The sequence below is a fragment of the Phocoena sinus genome, chromosome 1, assembly GCF_008692025.1.
Source record: "Phocoena sinus isolate mPhoSin1 chromosome 1, mPhoSin1.pri, whole genome shotgun sequence".
In the NCBI taxonomy this organism is placed as follows: Eukaryota; Metazoa; Chordata; class Mammalia; order Artiodactyla; family Phocoenidae; genus Phocoena; species Phocoena sinus.
In genome coordinates, this window is record NC_045763.1 from 160148207 (window position 1) to 160163556 (window position 15350).

Consider the following 15350-nt stretch of genomic DNA (forward strand, 5'->3'; position numbering starts at 1 on the left):
TTGTTTGAGGGAAGAGGGAAATAAAAGAACTTATAGGAAGAGTTGGTCTGGATTTTGTTGTGGGAAGCTTATGATTCCGTGACAGTAATAAAACCCTGGGCGGGGGGACTTCCCTGGTGGCGCAGTGGTTAAGAATCCACCCAGAAATGCAGGGCACACGGGTTCGATCCCTGGTCCGGGAAGATCCCACATGCTGCGGAACAGCTAAGCCCATGTGCCACAACTACTGAGCCTGTGCTCTAGAGCCCGCGAGTCACAACTACTGAGCCTGTGTGCCTAGACCACATGCTCTGCAACAAGAGAAGCCACCGCAGTGAGAAGCACGCACACCACAACGAAGAGTAGCCCCCGCTCGCTGCAACTAGAGAAAGCCCGCGTGCAGCAACAAAGACCCAATGCAGCCATAAATAAATAAATAAAATAAATTTATATTTTTAAAAAAAGCTACAGAACAAATAAGTATAAATGCAAGATTTGGGCTACTTTTAGTAGAAAGTTCCTTAACCTATTGATCCTTCCCTAGGTTAGCACTTATCTTATTTCACTTTAGAACTTTTCCTCAAGGAGAAATATGGAATAGAGTCAGAAGCCAGTTTTATTTTGACAGCACAAAAACATTCTTTCTTTAGCTCCCAGAGTATTTAAAACTAATGACTGTCATTTGCCTTGGATTTAACATTCACATCAGTCGTGTTTTTGATCCACAGTGGAGTTTGAAGGAAATATTCCATGAGGATGAAGCCAACATGCCTCCTGAGCAGTGGTTCTCCAAGTGTGAGGCCCAGACCAGCAGCAGCAGCAGGAACTTGCTAGAAATTCCGATTCTCAGGCCCACCCCAGACTTCCTCCTGAATCAGAAACTCTGTGGGGGGTGGAGGTGTGGCCAGAAATCTGTGTTTCAACAAGTAGTTTAAGTTTGACTAGTTTCCTGGTTTTTTTATTTTTCTTTTGAGTATCCTCTTTATTTATTTATTTTTTAAAATCAATTTCGTTTAGTTTTTTTTAATTTTTTTATTTGGTTGTGCCAGGTCTTAGTTGCAGCAGGCGGGCTCCTTAGTTGCTGCTCACCTGCTCCTTAGTTGTGGCATGTAAACTCTTAGTTGCGGCACGCATGTGGGATCTAGTTCCCTGACCAGGGATTGAACCCGGGCCCCCTGCATTGGGAGCTCGTAGTCTTAACCACTGTGGCACCAGGGAAGTCTCTAGCTTGCTGTTTGTAAGTAAGAAAACATGAGCTTCACCTTGCATGCTTATATGAAATCAATTCCCGGGAACGTGGTTACTGAAAACAAAAATGTGCCAAGGGAGACCATAGCTGGTGGCCAATTGCCTCATACAAGTTTATAAAGAAAAGAATCTGTGTTGTGTCCCTGTGATTGACAGAAACCCAGTCACTGACTGGGAGCATGAATCAGCTGCAGGACGAGTAATGTCCAATGTCCGTGGTAGAACAGAGCAGTCTACGTCCTGTGGCTTTATGTACAACTACCGTACAACAAGCGTTCTCTTCTTGAGAGTTCTGAAGCAGATCTGTCTGGCTCTTTCCTTGAATGCAAATGTTTTGGCATACTTTGCTTTCCTAGGTAAGGAGGATGCCTTCCTCATTGGCATTTTAATAAATATTTATTTGTTGGTTGACTGGTTCATTTTTCTCCTTGTCAGGTAACGTGGCTGCTTCTAGCACCAAGTTCACACACATACAGCAGACTCCTGACTCTGCACAGAATTGCCATTTACACAAGCCCCACAGTAGACTCATTGAACAAGTGGTCAGCACGTCTAAAATGCTATGCTATTAAAGTGCTAGTTGCATAAACGCTCTCTTCCTTAACTTTTGTAACAGCCCACAGTGGAAGAAAGTTGGTGGTGGTGTTAGCACTGGTTTACAGATGGAGAAATTGGGACTACAGAGCTGTTGTTCTATTGCAGAGTGATGGGAACCTCCCAGTTACTTTCCTTCTCTGTCCTTCAACGGCTCCCCATTATCCCAGTTAAGTACAAAGTTTTTAGTTTGGAAAGGAAGTCTCTCCACAATCTGACATCCACCTATTTTTGCAGTTGAATTTGTTACCCCTCCTCCACCCTGCCCACCCTAAACAGCATCAGAGTGAAATCATAAAATAGTCACTGAGCCCTTACTGTGTGCCAGGCTCTTTGCCAAGAGCTTCACATGCATCAGCTCATGTAATCCCCATAACAGCTTCCATGAGGTGTAGGCATTATTACCACGTCCACTTTATAGATGAGGAAACCGAGGCACAGAGAAGATGAGACACTTGACTCAAGGCCCCATAGCTACTTGCAGGTTCCAACACACCAGTCAGCCTCTGCCCACATGCTCCCTCTGCCCGGGTGCCCGCACCCTGCCTTAGGTGCCTGGCTGACCCTGACTCCTCTTCCAAGTCCCATCATCTTCAGGAAACCTTTCCTGGCCCTGCTCCCCTACTGGAAATGTCCCCTCCCAACTGGGCCCTCATGGTTTCTCAGGACAAAGCTCTTTTGTACCACCTGGTACACTTTTTATCTCACCTGATACACTAAGCCCTTTGAAGACAACAGCTGGTTTTTAAGCTCTGTAACCACAGAGCCTGGCATGGTACCTGGCTCAGACTGAGACGTGCTCAGCAGATGCTGAAGGAATGAATGGATGGAGGCTTTCTGATTCCTGCTCTGGGTGTTTCCCCACTAGACTAGTTGGGGAGTGGCCGGGAGTCTAGGAGAGTCACTGGTCATTGCTTTATCCAGTCCATGTCCCTTGGGCAAATTTCTTCTAGCTTGAGATTTCTAAGTCCAAACAGGATGAACTGTGTACCATGATCTGTTGAGGGGACAGCAGCTCAGGCTCCTTGGAAATACAAAGAGGGCAGTTTGTGGGTTCACCTAGAAGGCAAGATAAAACAGTCCTATGTAAGCTGGAGCCCAGTAACAAAGTTCTATCATGGGGATACCTCCCAGTGACAGAGCCCTGTGGCGGTGTCCATTCTACAGAGCCATGATCAAGCTCCCCCACGCATTCTGATCTTTGAGGAAAAGCTGATTCCACACGATGCAAAAGGGCCTGTCGAGGGTATTTGTGGGACCTAAGTGAAGTTCACTTTCATAGTTTGGCAAGCTGTAGCTTCAGACCCTCCACCCCAGAACATGATAAATGCTTCTGACGTTTGCTTCAGACACAGCATGCTAGGATGGCTTTTCAATTCTCAAATGCAGGAGTGCGCCTTATTGATCAAGTGTCTTTCATTAAAGGTTGCTGAAGCCCCTCAGCCACAGGAGTAATGCCCCGCCTCCCAGGCCCTCTCCCCAGGCCCAGGCTTCTGGGCAAGGAGGATTACTGTTGTTGGATTATGGGTATATACCTGAATTTGTTGGGTTTTTTTTTCAATTCTTAATATGATCACGCTGGAGAAGACTGCAATTAGGTAAATCTCACATTTACTTGGTACTTCTCTCCCCAAACTCCATCTGATTCTTCATACAAACATTTTAAGAAAATAAAGAGAAAGCATGTCCTCCAAATAATCCTCCATATTAGAATTTACCATTCTGCTTTGAACCTGTGTCCTGCTGCCAGCGAGGGCTTCCCTGCCAAGGTACAGCCAGTTAAGGGAATTAGAGGGGGTCAGTGGTTTGCCTCTGGCCAGAGGTGGTAGGAGATTTTCATTAGCATTTGCCCCTTTGCCCCCACTGGGCTTCAGTCACCCCCTCCTCTTATCAGCATGTCCTTCACCCCCAGGGGCTGCCCAGGTTTATCAGATCCCATCGAGTTCTTCTGGGGCTCCTTGGAGCTAAGCCGAGAATTCAAGTTGCTTTGGTTCTAAGCCTAAAACCTGAAAATAAAGTGATCTGAAATGGAAATGCCACCTTCTCCCTTTTCGGTTATACATAGTTCTGACTCTCTTCACCCTCCCACCTCCGCCTGTGCCTCCCTTGCTCGGCCCTGGCCTGGCTCTGTGCATAATGTGTGTTTCATACGTGTTCAGTGGAATTGGACAGATGCTCTTCTGAGTAGGGAGGCCTTTCGGAGGAACTTACAGCGAAAGCGTTGGAGTAATTGTGGCTAGTGTTGCTGTGATTGAACTCTCTTCATCTTTTTTATTGAATGAGAATGAAAGTCTCTAAGACTCATTAAGGGTCCAGGGTTTGGGGACCAAGGTACTGGCGTCACGTCTTTCTCCCGCTTCCTTCTTCCCTCTCCTTTCCCTCTTTTAGTGTGAGAAGGCCAAGAGAATGTGGAGTTGGGCATGGCAATCCATCGAGTACGTCAGGCTTCAATGAAAGTTACATTTACCCTAAATGCCAGCTAAGACTGTTCCAGATTTCAACCTCTTGGCCCTGAAGATCCCTCAGGTGCTTTTTCTTACCAGGACAAGTCCCTCCTTCTTCTCTTTCCTAGAACTAGGGCTGCAGAGTTGCAGGCTGGAGAAACAGCCCAGTCCTGGAGCGTGCATCATGCCCACGGCTTTTCCAGGAGGGGACTCGGCCCCCTGCATCGACCCCGACCTCCCCTGGGGGCCTGGAGAAGGACATCTTCTCTCCCAACACCGAGCATGCCGTCCTGTGGGCCTGGAAAAACCTCAGTGCTGAGCTTGAGGGGGTTCTGTGCTGGCTTACCTGACATCTGTCCCCAGGAAGCACTGAGAACCCGGGCTAATGCTGGCACCCCTAGGTTCTACTCAGGTCTCATCCATACGGAGTGCCGCCAGGAATAAAATTATCATCCCATGAGAGATGCACATATGTAATGGAACTTGGGAGCAGCATGGACAGTGTTCCTAAGTGACAGTTTTATAAAGAAAATGGACTGAAGTGATGAATGCCAGAAAAATACACAGCTAATTATTAGATGATCACAGCTGTTGCCTTTTTAATTCAGATATCTACGCTGTTTATTATGGTGCTTTGCTAAATTCCATGGTGGACCTGGTAGCTAGTATTTCTGGATACTCCCCTGACAGGGTGATTTGACTTATTTTCAGAGTTCTGGGTGTTATTTATCTAGGTCAAAGGCCAGAAGCAGTGGGATAGTGAAATTCCCGGGACCAAGGAGAACCCAGTAATGAGGGACAGAAGACACTAAATCAAGTGTCAGGTTAGCAAGCTGAAGTCTTCATATTTATAATAAACTGGGCTGCAGAAAAGAAAAACAGCTTTCCCTTGGCCCTGTTGGTGGCCAAGCTGAACAGCATCTTTGGTGACAGACGAGCTGGCATCAGCCGACGCAGCGTTTCTTGGACGCTCGTGATTTAACAACAGCTCTATCAGTTAGCTCTCCAGTCGTAACCCATGAGTGAGCTTTACGGTAAATGGGCCCTTTATTAACTTATTAGTGCCCAAATCCAAACTGAGTCCACCTGAAAGAACTCTAATTTAAGGAGTGCCCATGGCTGCTTTTCCCAACAATTTCTTCCCTGATCTTTTATCTTTTGAATGGGTATTTCCAAAGATAAAATAACCACAATCACCAGAAACTAACCACAATAGTTTTCCTACCCAGTATTCAGAAAAATCTCCATTCGTCACTTACCCAGGATTTACCAAAAATCGGGCATCAGAGAGAGTGGGTGGCAGTTGGAAGACCTAAGCTGACTCTGTATCTATACAGATTGGATGGCCTTGGGCAAGCCTTGGAGACTCAGCTCTGTAGTGTATGGTGAGATGATGCTTTCTCTCTCTAGCTCTCTCTTATGGGCACAAACGATTAAGAATCTAGTGATTAGGTCTCCTGCACTCCCAGGTCAAAGGCGGTTAAAGGGAGAGCTGGGAGAGCAGAGATCATCTGCTAGATTCCTGAGAACGCCGGCTCGTACGGCACTGTCATGAATGAGGGCTCAGTGTGATGGTAACTTTTATTTATTGAGGACCTACTTTGTGCCAAGTACTTAGCATGATTATTTGCTTAATGATCTTATAAAGCCCTCCAGATAGGGGCTATTATCTCCATTGTATTGTTGAGGAAACTGTTAAAATAATATGTTGCTAGTCACACAGCTTGTAAGAGCCAGGACGTCCTGACTTCGGAGTTCATGATCTTTCTAGATGTGGCTTGAGGGAGATGAAGTCACTTGTCCACAGATGCACATCAGTAAAAGGTACAACCAGAACTCAAACCCAGGCAGTGGGTCTCCAGAGCGTGTGCTCCGAAGCTCCAGGCTATGCTCCACGTGGTCAGAGGGAGGACACTCAGACAGTGAGCGTTCTTAATATTGGAGAGGGTCAGAATCTCACATCCCACTTGACAGAGAATGCTTGTGTCTTAGGATGTAACTTTTTAAAAAAAATATGTATTTATTTATTTATTTATTCGGCCGTGCCGGGTCTTAGTTGTGGCATGCGGGATATTTTAGTTGTGGCATGCGGGCTCTTAGTTGCGGTGTGTGGGATCTAGTTCCCTGACCAGGGATCGAACCCAGGTCCCCTGCATTGGGAGCACAGAGCCTTAACCACTGGGCCACCAGGGAAGTCCCAGGATGTATATTAAACAGCTTATCCATTTAAAATAAGTATCCTAGCACTGAACTAAGAGATGGGGTCTTTTCTAACAGGCTGCTGTCAGAGTCGCTCTCCTTGCTGACAGACTAGCCCCTGAAATGTGCCCATCTCTCTCCTCGAATCCTGGCCAGATTTTTCCCAACCTGCTAATTGGTGTAAGGGGCCCCGCTCCCGAAGGCTGCCCGGCCATGAGCCTCACGGGAAGGACTTGTCCCCTGGCTTCGTTCTCCCTCCTTCCAGCACTGTGGTCCCCTGATGGCTGCCTGGTGACAGATGCTGGTGATGGAGGGTGTCAGGGAATCCCCCATCCCCACTCCCCGAAGCACTTCTTCACTGAGCACCTCTCATTACGGCCCCGTTTCTGGTCTCGCACATGTTCTCCCACACTTAGCTCTATTATGCCACCACTTGTCTCCTTTCCCAGCCTGGCTTTGAATAATGTAAATCTTTCCTCTTGATAGCATCGCTTCTCATTATTTTGTCTGGCACCACATGAGCTTACCCACTGGTACTTCTGAGAAGCCAGCCACCCACAGTGCAGGGACAGTCTTCACCACCCCCATCTCTGTAAAGGTGGCTCAGTGCGGGCCCAGCCCCAGGTGGGAGAGGTTCAAGCCCTGCTGGCTTTGGTGGGAGGACAGCACTCTTTCTTTGGTTCCGACCCAGAACACTCTCTGTAGGAGGAGTGGGTCAGGGGCCACTGCCCTTTCACCTTTGCCAGGCAACTGGCTTTGGACAAGTCACTTGAGTATCCTCTACTGAGTGATTGATTTTATCAACACAGGGCAGATGCTGCCCCCAAACAGGCCCGGAGTGCCCTCAGCCTCCTGAAGTCTGCCCTCTACCCCCCAAACTCAGCACTGGATCCAATTGCTCTGGACCTCCAGGTGAAGATAGCCCATGGTCTTCGAATATGTCATGTAGGATTATTACTGTGGTTTTATGCAAAGAAATGCACTCCGATTTTGTTCTGTCACTAATAGCTCAACTGTGCCTAGAATCTCTGGAGTCCCTCAGTGTGACCCTGTGATTCTGTAACAGTAACTATGTTTCGATGGAATAATGACTTTGTAACGTAATGTTGAAAAGCTCCCTCTGTAAATGTAGGGAGCACGCACCTGCTTGGTGCTCCCTGGACCTCCCAGTATCAGAGTTATTTGAGACCTCCAAGATTATTACTATTTGGAATTTGATTCCATGGTCTCCTTAAAAACTTCTGGAAGGGCTTCCCTGGTGGTGCAGTGGTTGAGAGTCCGCCTGCCGATGCAGGGGACGCGGGTTCGTGCCCCGGTCCGGGAAGATCCCACATGCCGCGGAGCGGCTGGGCCGGTGAGCCATGGCTGCTGAGCCTGAGCATCCAGAGCCTGTGCTCCGCAACAGGAAAGGCCACAGCAGTGAGAGGCCTGCGTACCACACACACACAAAAAAACTTCTGGAAGCTTTCAGGCACATGAAATCATCAAGATCTTCCTTTAGAAAAAGTAATTTCAGATTATTTCTAGAAACTTTACCAGAAAAGTGTTTAAACTTTCTCCTGTTCTAAAACCCAATTTTAATTTGTTTCTTTACAAAACATCTTTGCCTGTCTCTCGTATCAGGTTAAACATGCACATTTGGCAAATCAAAAGGGGGAAAGAAAGTCATATTTGTGGGTTTCAGTGTGCCAGTGGTGGATTAGCAATAGAATCTTACATTACGTTATAAGGAGGAAACCACTCTTTAAATATTGGCTGGAAAGTCACACCCTTAATCACTTGCAGTGTGTTTTAGAAATTGGCACTATTGTAAAAATCTTTTACAATAGGTTTGTCAGAATGTCCTAAGCATAGAAGAATATGGAAGGTTCCTGCATTTCTTGGTAGATCAGAAAAGTGAGTGTGTTGAGAAGAATACATATCGAGAAGTATATACTGTTTAAGGTTCCTGTCTCTTCAGTCATCTTACTTGGAATGGTTGGAGAATTTTCCTGAAGTGGCTAATGTACCATAAGTAGACAATGTGAGTCCATCTATCACGTGTGATCAAGACAGAAAAGAAAGGAATAAAATAAGGTCAATACCTCATTTAGCTTTTAGAGCCTCAGATCAAATTTTACATGGATTACTCACCTTTACAGAAGATGTAAGTAGACTGTATATTCTTTAATTTGGGGCGGGGGGAGGAAGAAGGAGAATATTTTATTCTTTGTCTCTCGTCACTGTGGATATGTATGTTCATTAAATATTTTTTTCCTTTAATTAAAAAAAATTAAGCCTTGGATAAAGGCTTCTAATGCTATTAATTTGATGTAGAAAGTCTACTTTATACTAGTTGGTTTGAAGAATATGAATTCATTCTTTTTTTCCTCCCTTCCTTTTTTCTTTGAAGAATGATATTTTATACTTGTATGTTGCTCTAGAGTCTGTCTTTATTTCTTTATTTCTTCACACCTGTCCTGCAAGGGAGGTGACACAGCTGGCCCAGTTTAGGGATGAGGAAACCAAGGCCCCTGCCTTAGGTGGACAGCCACACCATGGTGGTGGTGTTTGGATAAGAACCCAGTCTCCTGGCTCCTAGCAGGCAGTGCCCATCACACCTGGAACCTGTAAGAAAGGAGATGTACTTTAGGTACAATGGACCCTTTTGTTATCCCTCCGTGTTTTTCCCTCAAGAGCTGAATCCCATCCAAACATACGTAGAAACCAAGGAAGGCTTCCTGGGCTGCGCTGAGGGCAGCGCGGCACTGCCTCGGCCTTCCCAGTCGCTGTCATCAGGCAGGGCTGGACGTCAACTCAGTCTCTCGCCTGGGCTTCGCTCTCACTCATCTGAGGCTGAATCGCCCTTGAGAGATGCGACGGTGGGTATTTACATGGCTCACGTGCATCACCGGGAGTCTCAGTGTCACCATCACTGCCACTCTGCCTCAGCAAGAGGGACACAGGACGCTGGACTGAGTTGTCAGTGCTCCCTGGGCTCTGCAGTTTGGCTGTTCTGTCTCGGGAGATGGCTCCTTTGGGTCTAGAATCCCATCTGATGGTCTCACCCGCCCTACTTGCCCCACCATTCTTCCTGCTGGCAGATGTTGGTGAACCCATCTCACATGCCTCTGTGTGCCTTGGAGAACCATTTCCAGATATGTTTTAGGAACTTGAGTAGATGTGGAAGGTAAAGATAATTCTGGTACTGAGGATTGCTGTGTCCTCTCTGTGTCCCACTACCCCACCATCGTCTGTAGTCTTTCTCTGACTGGTGAGGGACCCTTCGGATGGTCAAATTTGCCCCCAGCCCTCCTGGGCCATATAGTCTGAAGAGAGCCTGCGGCCGGACAGCTTGGGGATAGAGAGACAGGCAGCGAGGAACCTCCCTGGTCCTCAACCGTGCGCTTGTGCACTGAGCCTCAGGACGGGGGGGGGGGGGGGCCGCGGGGGGGGGCGGGAGCCTGGGTGACCATGTGGGCGGATCTGCCTGTCAGTGGGCTGCGCCGAAGGCTGTGGCAGCGGGCGCTGCTTCTTGTTGATGGAGAGTCTGTCCAGTTCAGGCGCAAAGCTCTGCGAGTCTCACGTATCCGCTCTCCATCAGTCCTGCCGGGCCATCAGTAGGAGGCGCTGGAATGATTAATGAACAGGACAGGAGGACAAGTGCTGCATGGAGCAACCGCTGTCTGCCACCATCCACTGAATAATTAGATGACTGCGGCGAAGCGGGCTCCCAACCAGGGAGAGCTTTGGTAGGTGACCTGCTAAGCTAGTCCCAGAGAGTCAGGGCGTCAGGCCCACGCTCCCCCACTTTGGGCCTCTCTAGCTCCTCTGCTGCTGGGACTAAAATAGTGACAGTCCCCTGGACCCTGAGAGCTGGGGAGAAGGCTATGCACGCTGACAGCTGTGGGTACCCTGTACCCAGGGCAGCAGTCAGAGGGAGGGTTGACGTACATGTTGCCAAAAACCTACGAGTGTTTGCAACAAAAGCACAAACTCCTGGCAAGAAGTCGGGAGACTTTCTTGATCACAAGTGATATCTCCTAAGCACTTTAATTACAGAGGATTAGCAGGAAGTGCAGTGCTGGGCTCAAGGAATAATGACACAAAGAAACGAAGCAGAGAAACGCAATTTCCTTCCTTTAAGGGGAAAAAAAATTATCCATTTATTTAAATGAATTACAAAGGAGAGAATGGAGTGTGGCATTTCCCTCAGCCCGGAATTCAGTGGATTTTTAAAGAGCTGCATATCTCCTTGGTCAGACCAGAAGCTGGGATCTGCAGTCTGTCTGCAGAAATTGAACTGCAGGCTCAGAAGTTCATTAAGATTCAGGAGCCTTCCCCCTGGACAAATGGCTCACTGATCCAGCCCCTCCTCTGCTGCTTCTCCTTGCAGGCCCTTGCCTGGCTTAGTTCATATTGTACATTCAGCACCTCTAGTTACCCAGAAATTGCATGCAAAGTTGTGAAATAGAAAAGCAGTGGGCCATGTGACCCCATCAGTTCTGCCTGGGGTTGCATCATCCTTGACTTGTAGTGTTCAGGGGCTGGGCTAGGAGGTTTGCTTACAGAAAGACCAGAGGGGGGCTTCCCTGGTGGTGCAGTGGTTGAGAGTCCGCCTGCCGATGCAGGGGACACGGGTTCGTGCCCTGGGAAGGTCCCACGTGCCACGGAGCGGCTGGGCCCATGAGCCATGGCCGCTGAGCCTGCGCGTCCGGAGCCTGTGCTCCGCAACGGAAGAGGCCACAGCAGTGAGAGGCCCGTGTACCGCAAAAAAAAAAAAAAAGAAAGAAAGACCAGAGGGCCCAGACACCTACCAAAAGTTGCAGTTTGAATACATGCTCTTAGCACACCTGCTGTGTAAGTGGGGCAAATCTATAGTAATGAATGGAACTGAAATAAGATTGGAGACATTCATGATGAACAAGAAAATTGCCAGAATGGAATGTAGACAGAAGTGATGGTTATTGTCATACACGCAATGACTATGTGTGAGACTTGACGGGTTTTACTAACAGGAGCTTTTTTTTTTTTTTTTTTTTTTTTTTTTTTTGGGGTACGGGGGCCTCTCACTGTTGTGGCCTCTCCCGCTGCGGAGCACAGGCTCCGGATGCGCAGGCTCAGCGGCCACGGCTCACGGGCCCAGCCGCTCTGCGGCATGTGGGATCTTCCCGGACTGGGGCACGAACCTGTGTCCCCTGCATCGGCAGGCAGACTTTCAACCACTGCGCCACCAGGGAAGCCCCTAACAGGAGCGTTTTAAGGCCCAGCACTTAATACCCAGCTCCATCTGCAGTGATTCCCCCATGGCATCCTGTTTTTGAGACCAGGGCAAGGAGTTCTAAAACCTTATCATTCACACCGTGATTGGAAAATGCTAGGATATCGTGATTCAGACTGTGGCAATACAGAGAAGAGGAGGAGAAAAAAGAATCAGGCGCCTACCCTGTGCTCAGCACTTCACATGTCAATTCATTTCATTCCCACAACAGTCCCATGAGATAGGTGATGTTGTCCCTAATATACAGGTGAGAAAACTGAGGCTCCGAGAAGTTTGACTGTGTATAGGAGGCAATACTTGGCATAATGGAAAAAGTATGGGTTTTGGAGTCAGCGGTGGGATCAGAGCCTAGCCTTACCATCCGCAATTTCTGTAGCATCTGTTTTCTCATCTATAAAATCTGGACGCCTATGCACTGGCCTGTTGGGAGGATTAAATGAGATACCATAGATAACAGCACAGCCTTAGCACACCACAGACCCTCAGGAAAAGGCAGGTACCATTGTATGACCTCAGAGAGAAAACCAAGATTTGCACCTTGAGGGGTCAGCCTCATGCCAACCTTCCACCATGACACCCGCCCCCTCCCCGGCCTCCGGATCCACACCTGAGTACTATTCTTAAGTGATAACAAGCCCAGCTGGGACACAGTGCAAGCCCATCCGATGAGTCCAGTGCCCTAGGAATTCTTTACCTTTCAGCTTTGCCCACTGCAGATGAGTTCCCATGCCTCAGCAGACACGGCTGAGATAAGCAGGAGGGTGGCCTCACTCGGTATGCACAGTGTAGATTATTCTCTGAGCATTTCTGTATGTTTGAAATCCTTTATGTAAAATTTTACAATCCTTTTCCCCAAAATTGCATGACTGAGATTTCTTCAGGCCTGAACATTGATTGGATGAAGAGGGCATGACACAGAGAGGAATTTAAAAATAACCCTGAATATAGCATCAGGATTTGCCACATCGTATTACAAAAATCTCCTGTCTCTGTGTCTGTGTGCCCTGCTCCTCTATGTATTATGTGTCTTCTGCATCCCCAGTGCCTAGCTCAGTGCCTGGCTCATCGAGTAGGTGAAGTAGCAACGCAGTAACAAAGAGCTGGTAAGGGAGCAAATGCTGACCATTTCCCCGGGATTTGAGCCTCTAGAAATGTGTGTGTGGCTTCAACTTGACTTCTGCTCACTTCAGAACTCTAGGGCAAGCAGTCCATTCCCACAAGTACCCCGCTCGGCCCTGGGTGGGGCTGAGCCGGGCTGAGCCCTAGAAATGTCCATGTTCAATGACTTAGGAGGTGGGTTAAAGGGGCACTGCTGCCTGTTTCCCACAGAGACGCACTTTCATCCCTTGAAACGATCATTTCTCTGCACTCACTAAATGGGATCCCAAATAACATGTTTCAAACAAGTCTTTTATCACTGTTGCCCCTTGGAACACATTTCAAATGCTGGCCATTAAAAACAGGCCGTTTCACAGGCTTCTAACGATGATACTAATAACTGTGTGTTTTTGTCTCTAAGAGTCCTGACGGGCAAGACTCAAGGAGTAAATTACGGAGCTAACTTTTATGTACAGGGTTTATTGATCTGTGAGCTTCAAGGGAACTACACCAGCCCCCCCGCAAAGCTTGGCAGTCCAGATTACCTTTTCATCTAAGTAATTGGGCCACCTGGGTACAGTTAATTCTCTATTTATATTAACAGGAAGACAAAGAACATGATGTGCCAGTTCTGTAGTAAAGTAACAGACGTATCAAAATATTCTACCTGGTAATTATAAATAAATTGAGTTTTCCCATGACCCGCTGAGGGTTATGTTGCTAATTCATTGTGCATTTTATCATAATTTGTCACGAGAAGATTCCATGCTGCCACGTATACTTGTGTCTCCAGAGTACGTAAAGGTGCTCCATCATGAAGTATCCAACTGTCTTAATCCCTGTCATTTCCTGCTTTTGTTTCTTAACAGGTGAAAGTCATGCTTCGCATTTGTTCCACGTTGGCTCGCGATACCTCGGAATCCAGCTCTTTCTTAAAGGTGGACCCACGAAAGAAGCAGATCACCTTGTATGACCCCCTGACATGTGGAGGTCTAAATGCCTTCCAAAAGAGAGGGAACCAAGTTCCTCCTAAGATGTTTGCCTTTGATGCGGTTTTTCCACAAGATGCTTCTCAGGTGGGTACCACCCCTTCTCAGGCTCAGGCGATATTGATTAGTTTCAAGAAGCTTTAACTATTCGCTAGGACCCGTGAGCTGGGAGGGTATCTTCCAGAGCACCCTGATGGGTCACTTCCACTGCCTACACAACAACTTTCGTGAGCCAATTTGAGTTCCATTGAATAGTTCAGTCCTTTTGAATCGCTGGTGTCACACCTTGGGCAGGATTGTTGTGCCAGGATTTCAACAAAACATACTCTTGGAGAGAAGGAAGAGAGAGCCAATCAGTGGATGGCAAACAGAAGCAGGAAGAGAGCAGGCAGAATTGGAAGTTTCGGGTCCAGCTACATCGAGATGCTGGCCACTGGTCCATTAAGACCCCACTCCTGCCTGGGCTTCTGGGTGTGAGCATGTAAGAAGGGGAGAGATGTTTCACGGGGCTGGGTTAGAATTAGGCAGGGTTTGGGACTTCCCTGGCGATCCAGTGGTAAAGACTTCGCCTTCCAATTCGATCCCTGGTCAGGGAGCTAAGATCCCACATACCTCTTGGCCAAAAAACCGAAACATAAAACAGAAGCAATGTTGTAACAAATTTAATAAAGACTTTAAAAATGGTCCACATCAAAAAAAAATTTAGAAAAAGAAAAGAATTAGGCAGGGTTCTAGGGCTCCATAGAGGACAAGACCTACTGAGGACCTGGAGTGCTAGGCAGGGAAACTGAGGCTGACGTGCAGTCCTGTGGCCTGCGTCAGGGGAGCGGAGAGGAAGAAGAGAGGCTGGGGATAGCTGGTGTGTTGGTTAGCTATTGCTGCATTGGAAACCACCCTAAGCCTAGTGGATTACAACCATAAGTATTTATTATTGCTCATGAGTCTGGAGGTCAGCTGAGACCTCCAGACCTCTGCTGAGACCTCAGCTGAGACCTCCAGACCTCTGCTCCTAGCTCGGCTCACCTGTGTGTCAGTGATCAGCTCTGGGTTGGGTCGGCAGCTCGACTGATCTTGGCTGGATGCTATCACGTGTTTGAGGGTTGGCTAGTTTTAGGCTGGTCCAGAATGGCCTTGGCCAGGTCACCTGGTCTGTCTTCCATGTTGTCTCTTATCAACCAGCAGGCTGTCTTGGGCTTCCTCTCAAGGCAACGAGAGGATCCAAGCTTGCAGGCCTCTTGAGGTCTAGGCTCGGAATTGACACATCATCACTTCTGCTGAAGGCGACTGGTCCAAATTCGAGGAGTGGGGAAGAGGCTCTGTCTCTTGATTGGAGGAGCTGCGAAGTCACATTGCAAGGGGCACGCACACAGGGAGGGGTGGAGAATTGTGGCCATTTTTGTTAGTCTGTTATGAGTATAATTTGGAGGCTTCTTGGGGGACCAGGGTGCCAAGATTCCTTAACCAAGGCTCCTGGAACCAATCCCAATAGAACAGATGTGTACTAGAAGATTCACTTACACCATCTGGTGCAATTCATCT

At 47.8% G+C, this 15350-nt stretch overlaps 1 protein-coding gene across 1 annotated transcript in view; it reads left to right on the plus strand.

Moving 5' to 3' along the window:
* Positions 1 to 15350, plus strand: part of KIF26B (kinesin family member 26B) — a 494415-nt gene that overhangs the window by 381095 nt on the left and 97970 nt on the right. The window contains 1 exon segment of the mRNA XM_032648317.1: positions 13692 to 13898. Coding sequence (XP_032504208.1) covers positions 13692 to 13898 — 207 coding nt within the window.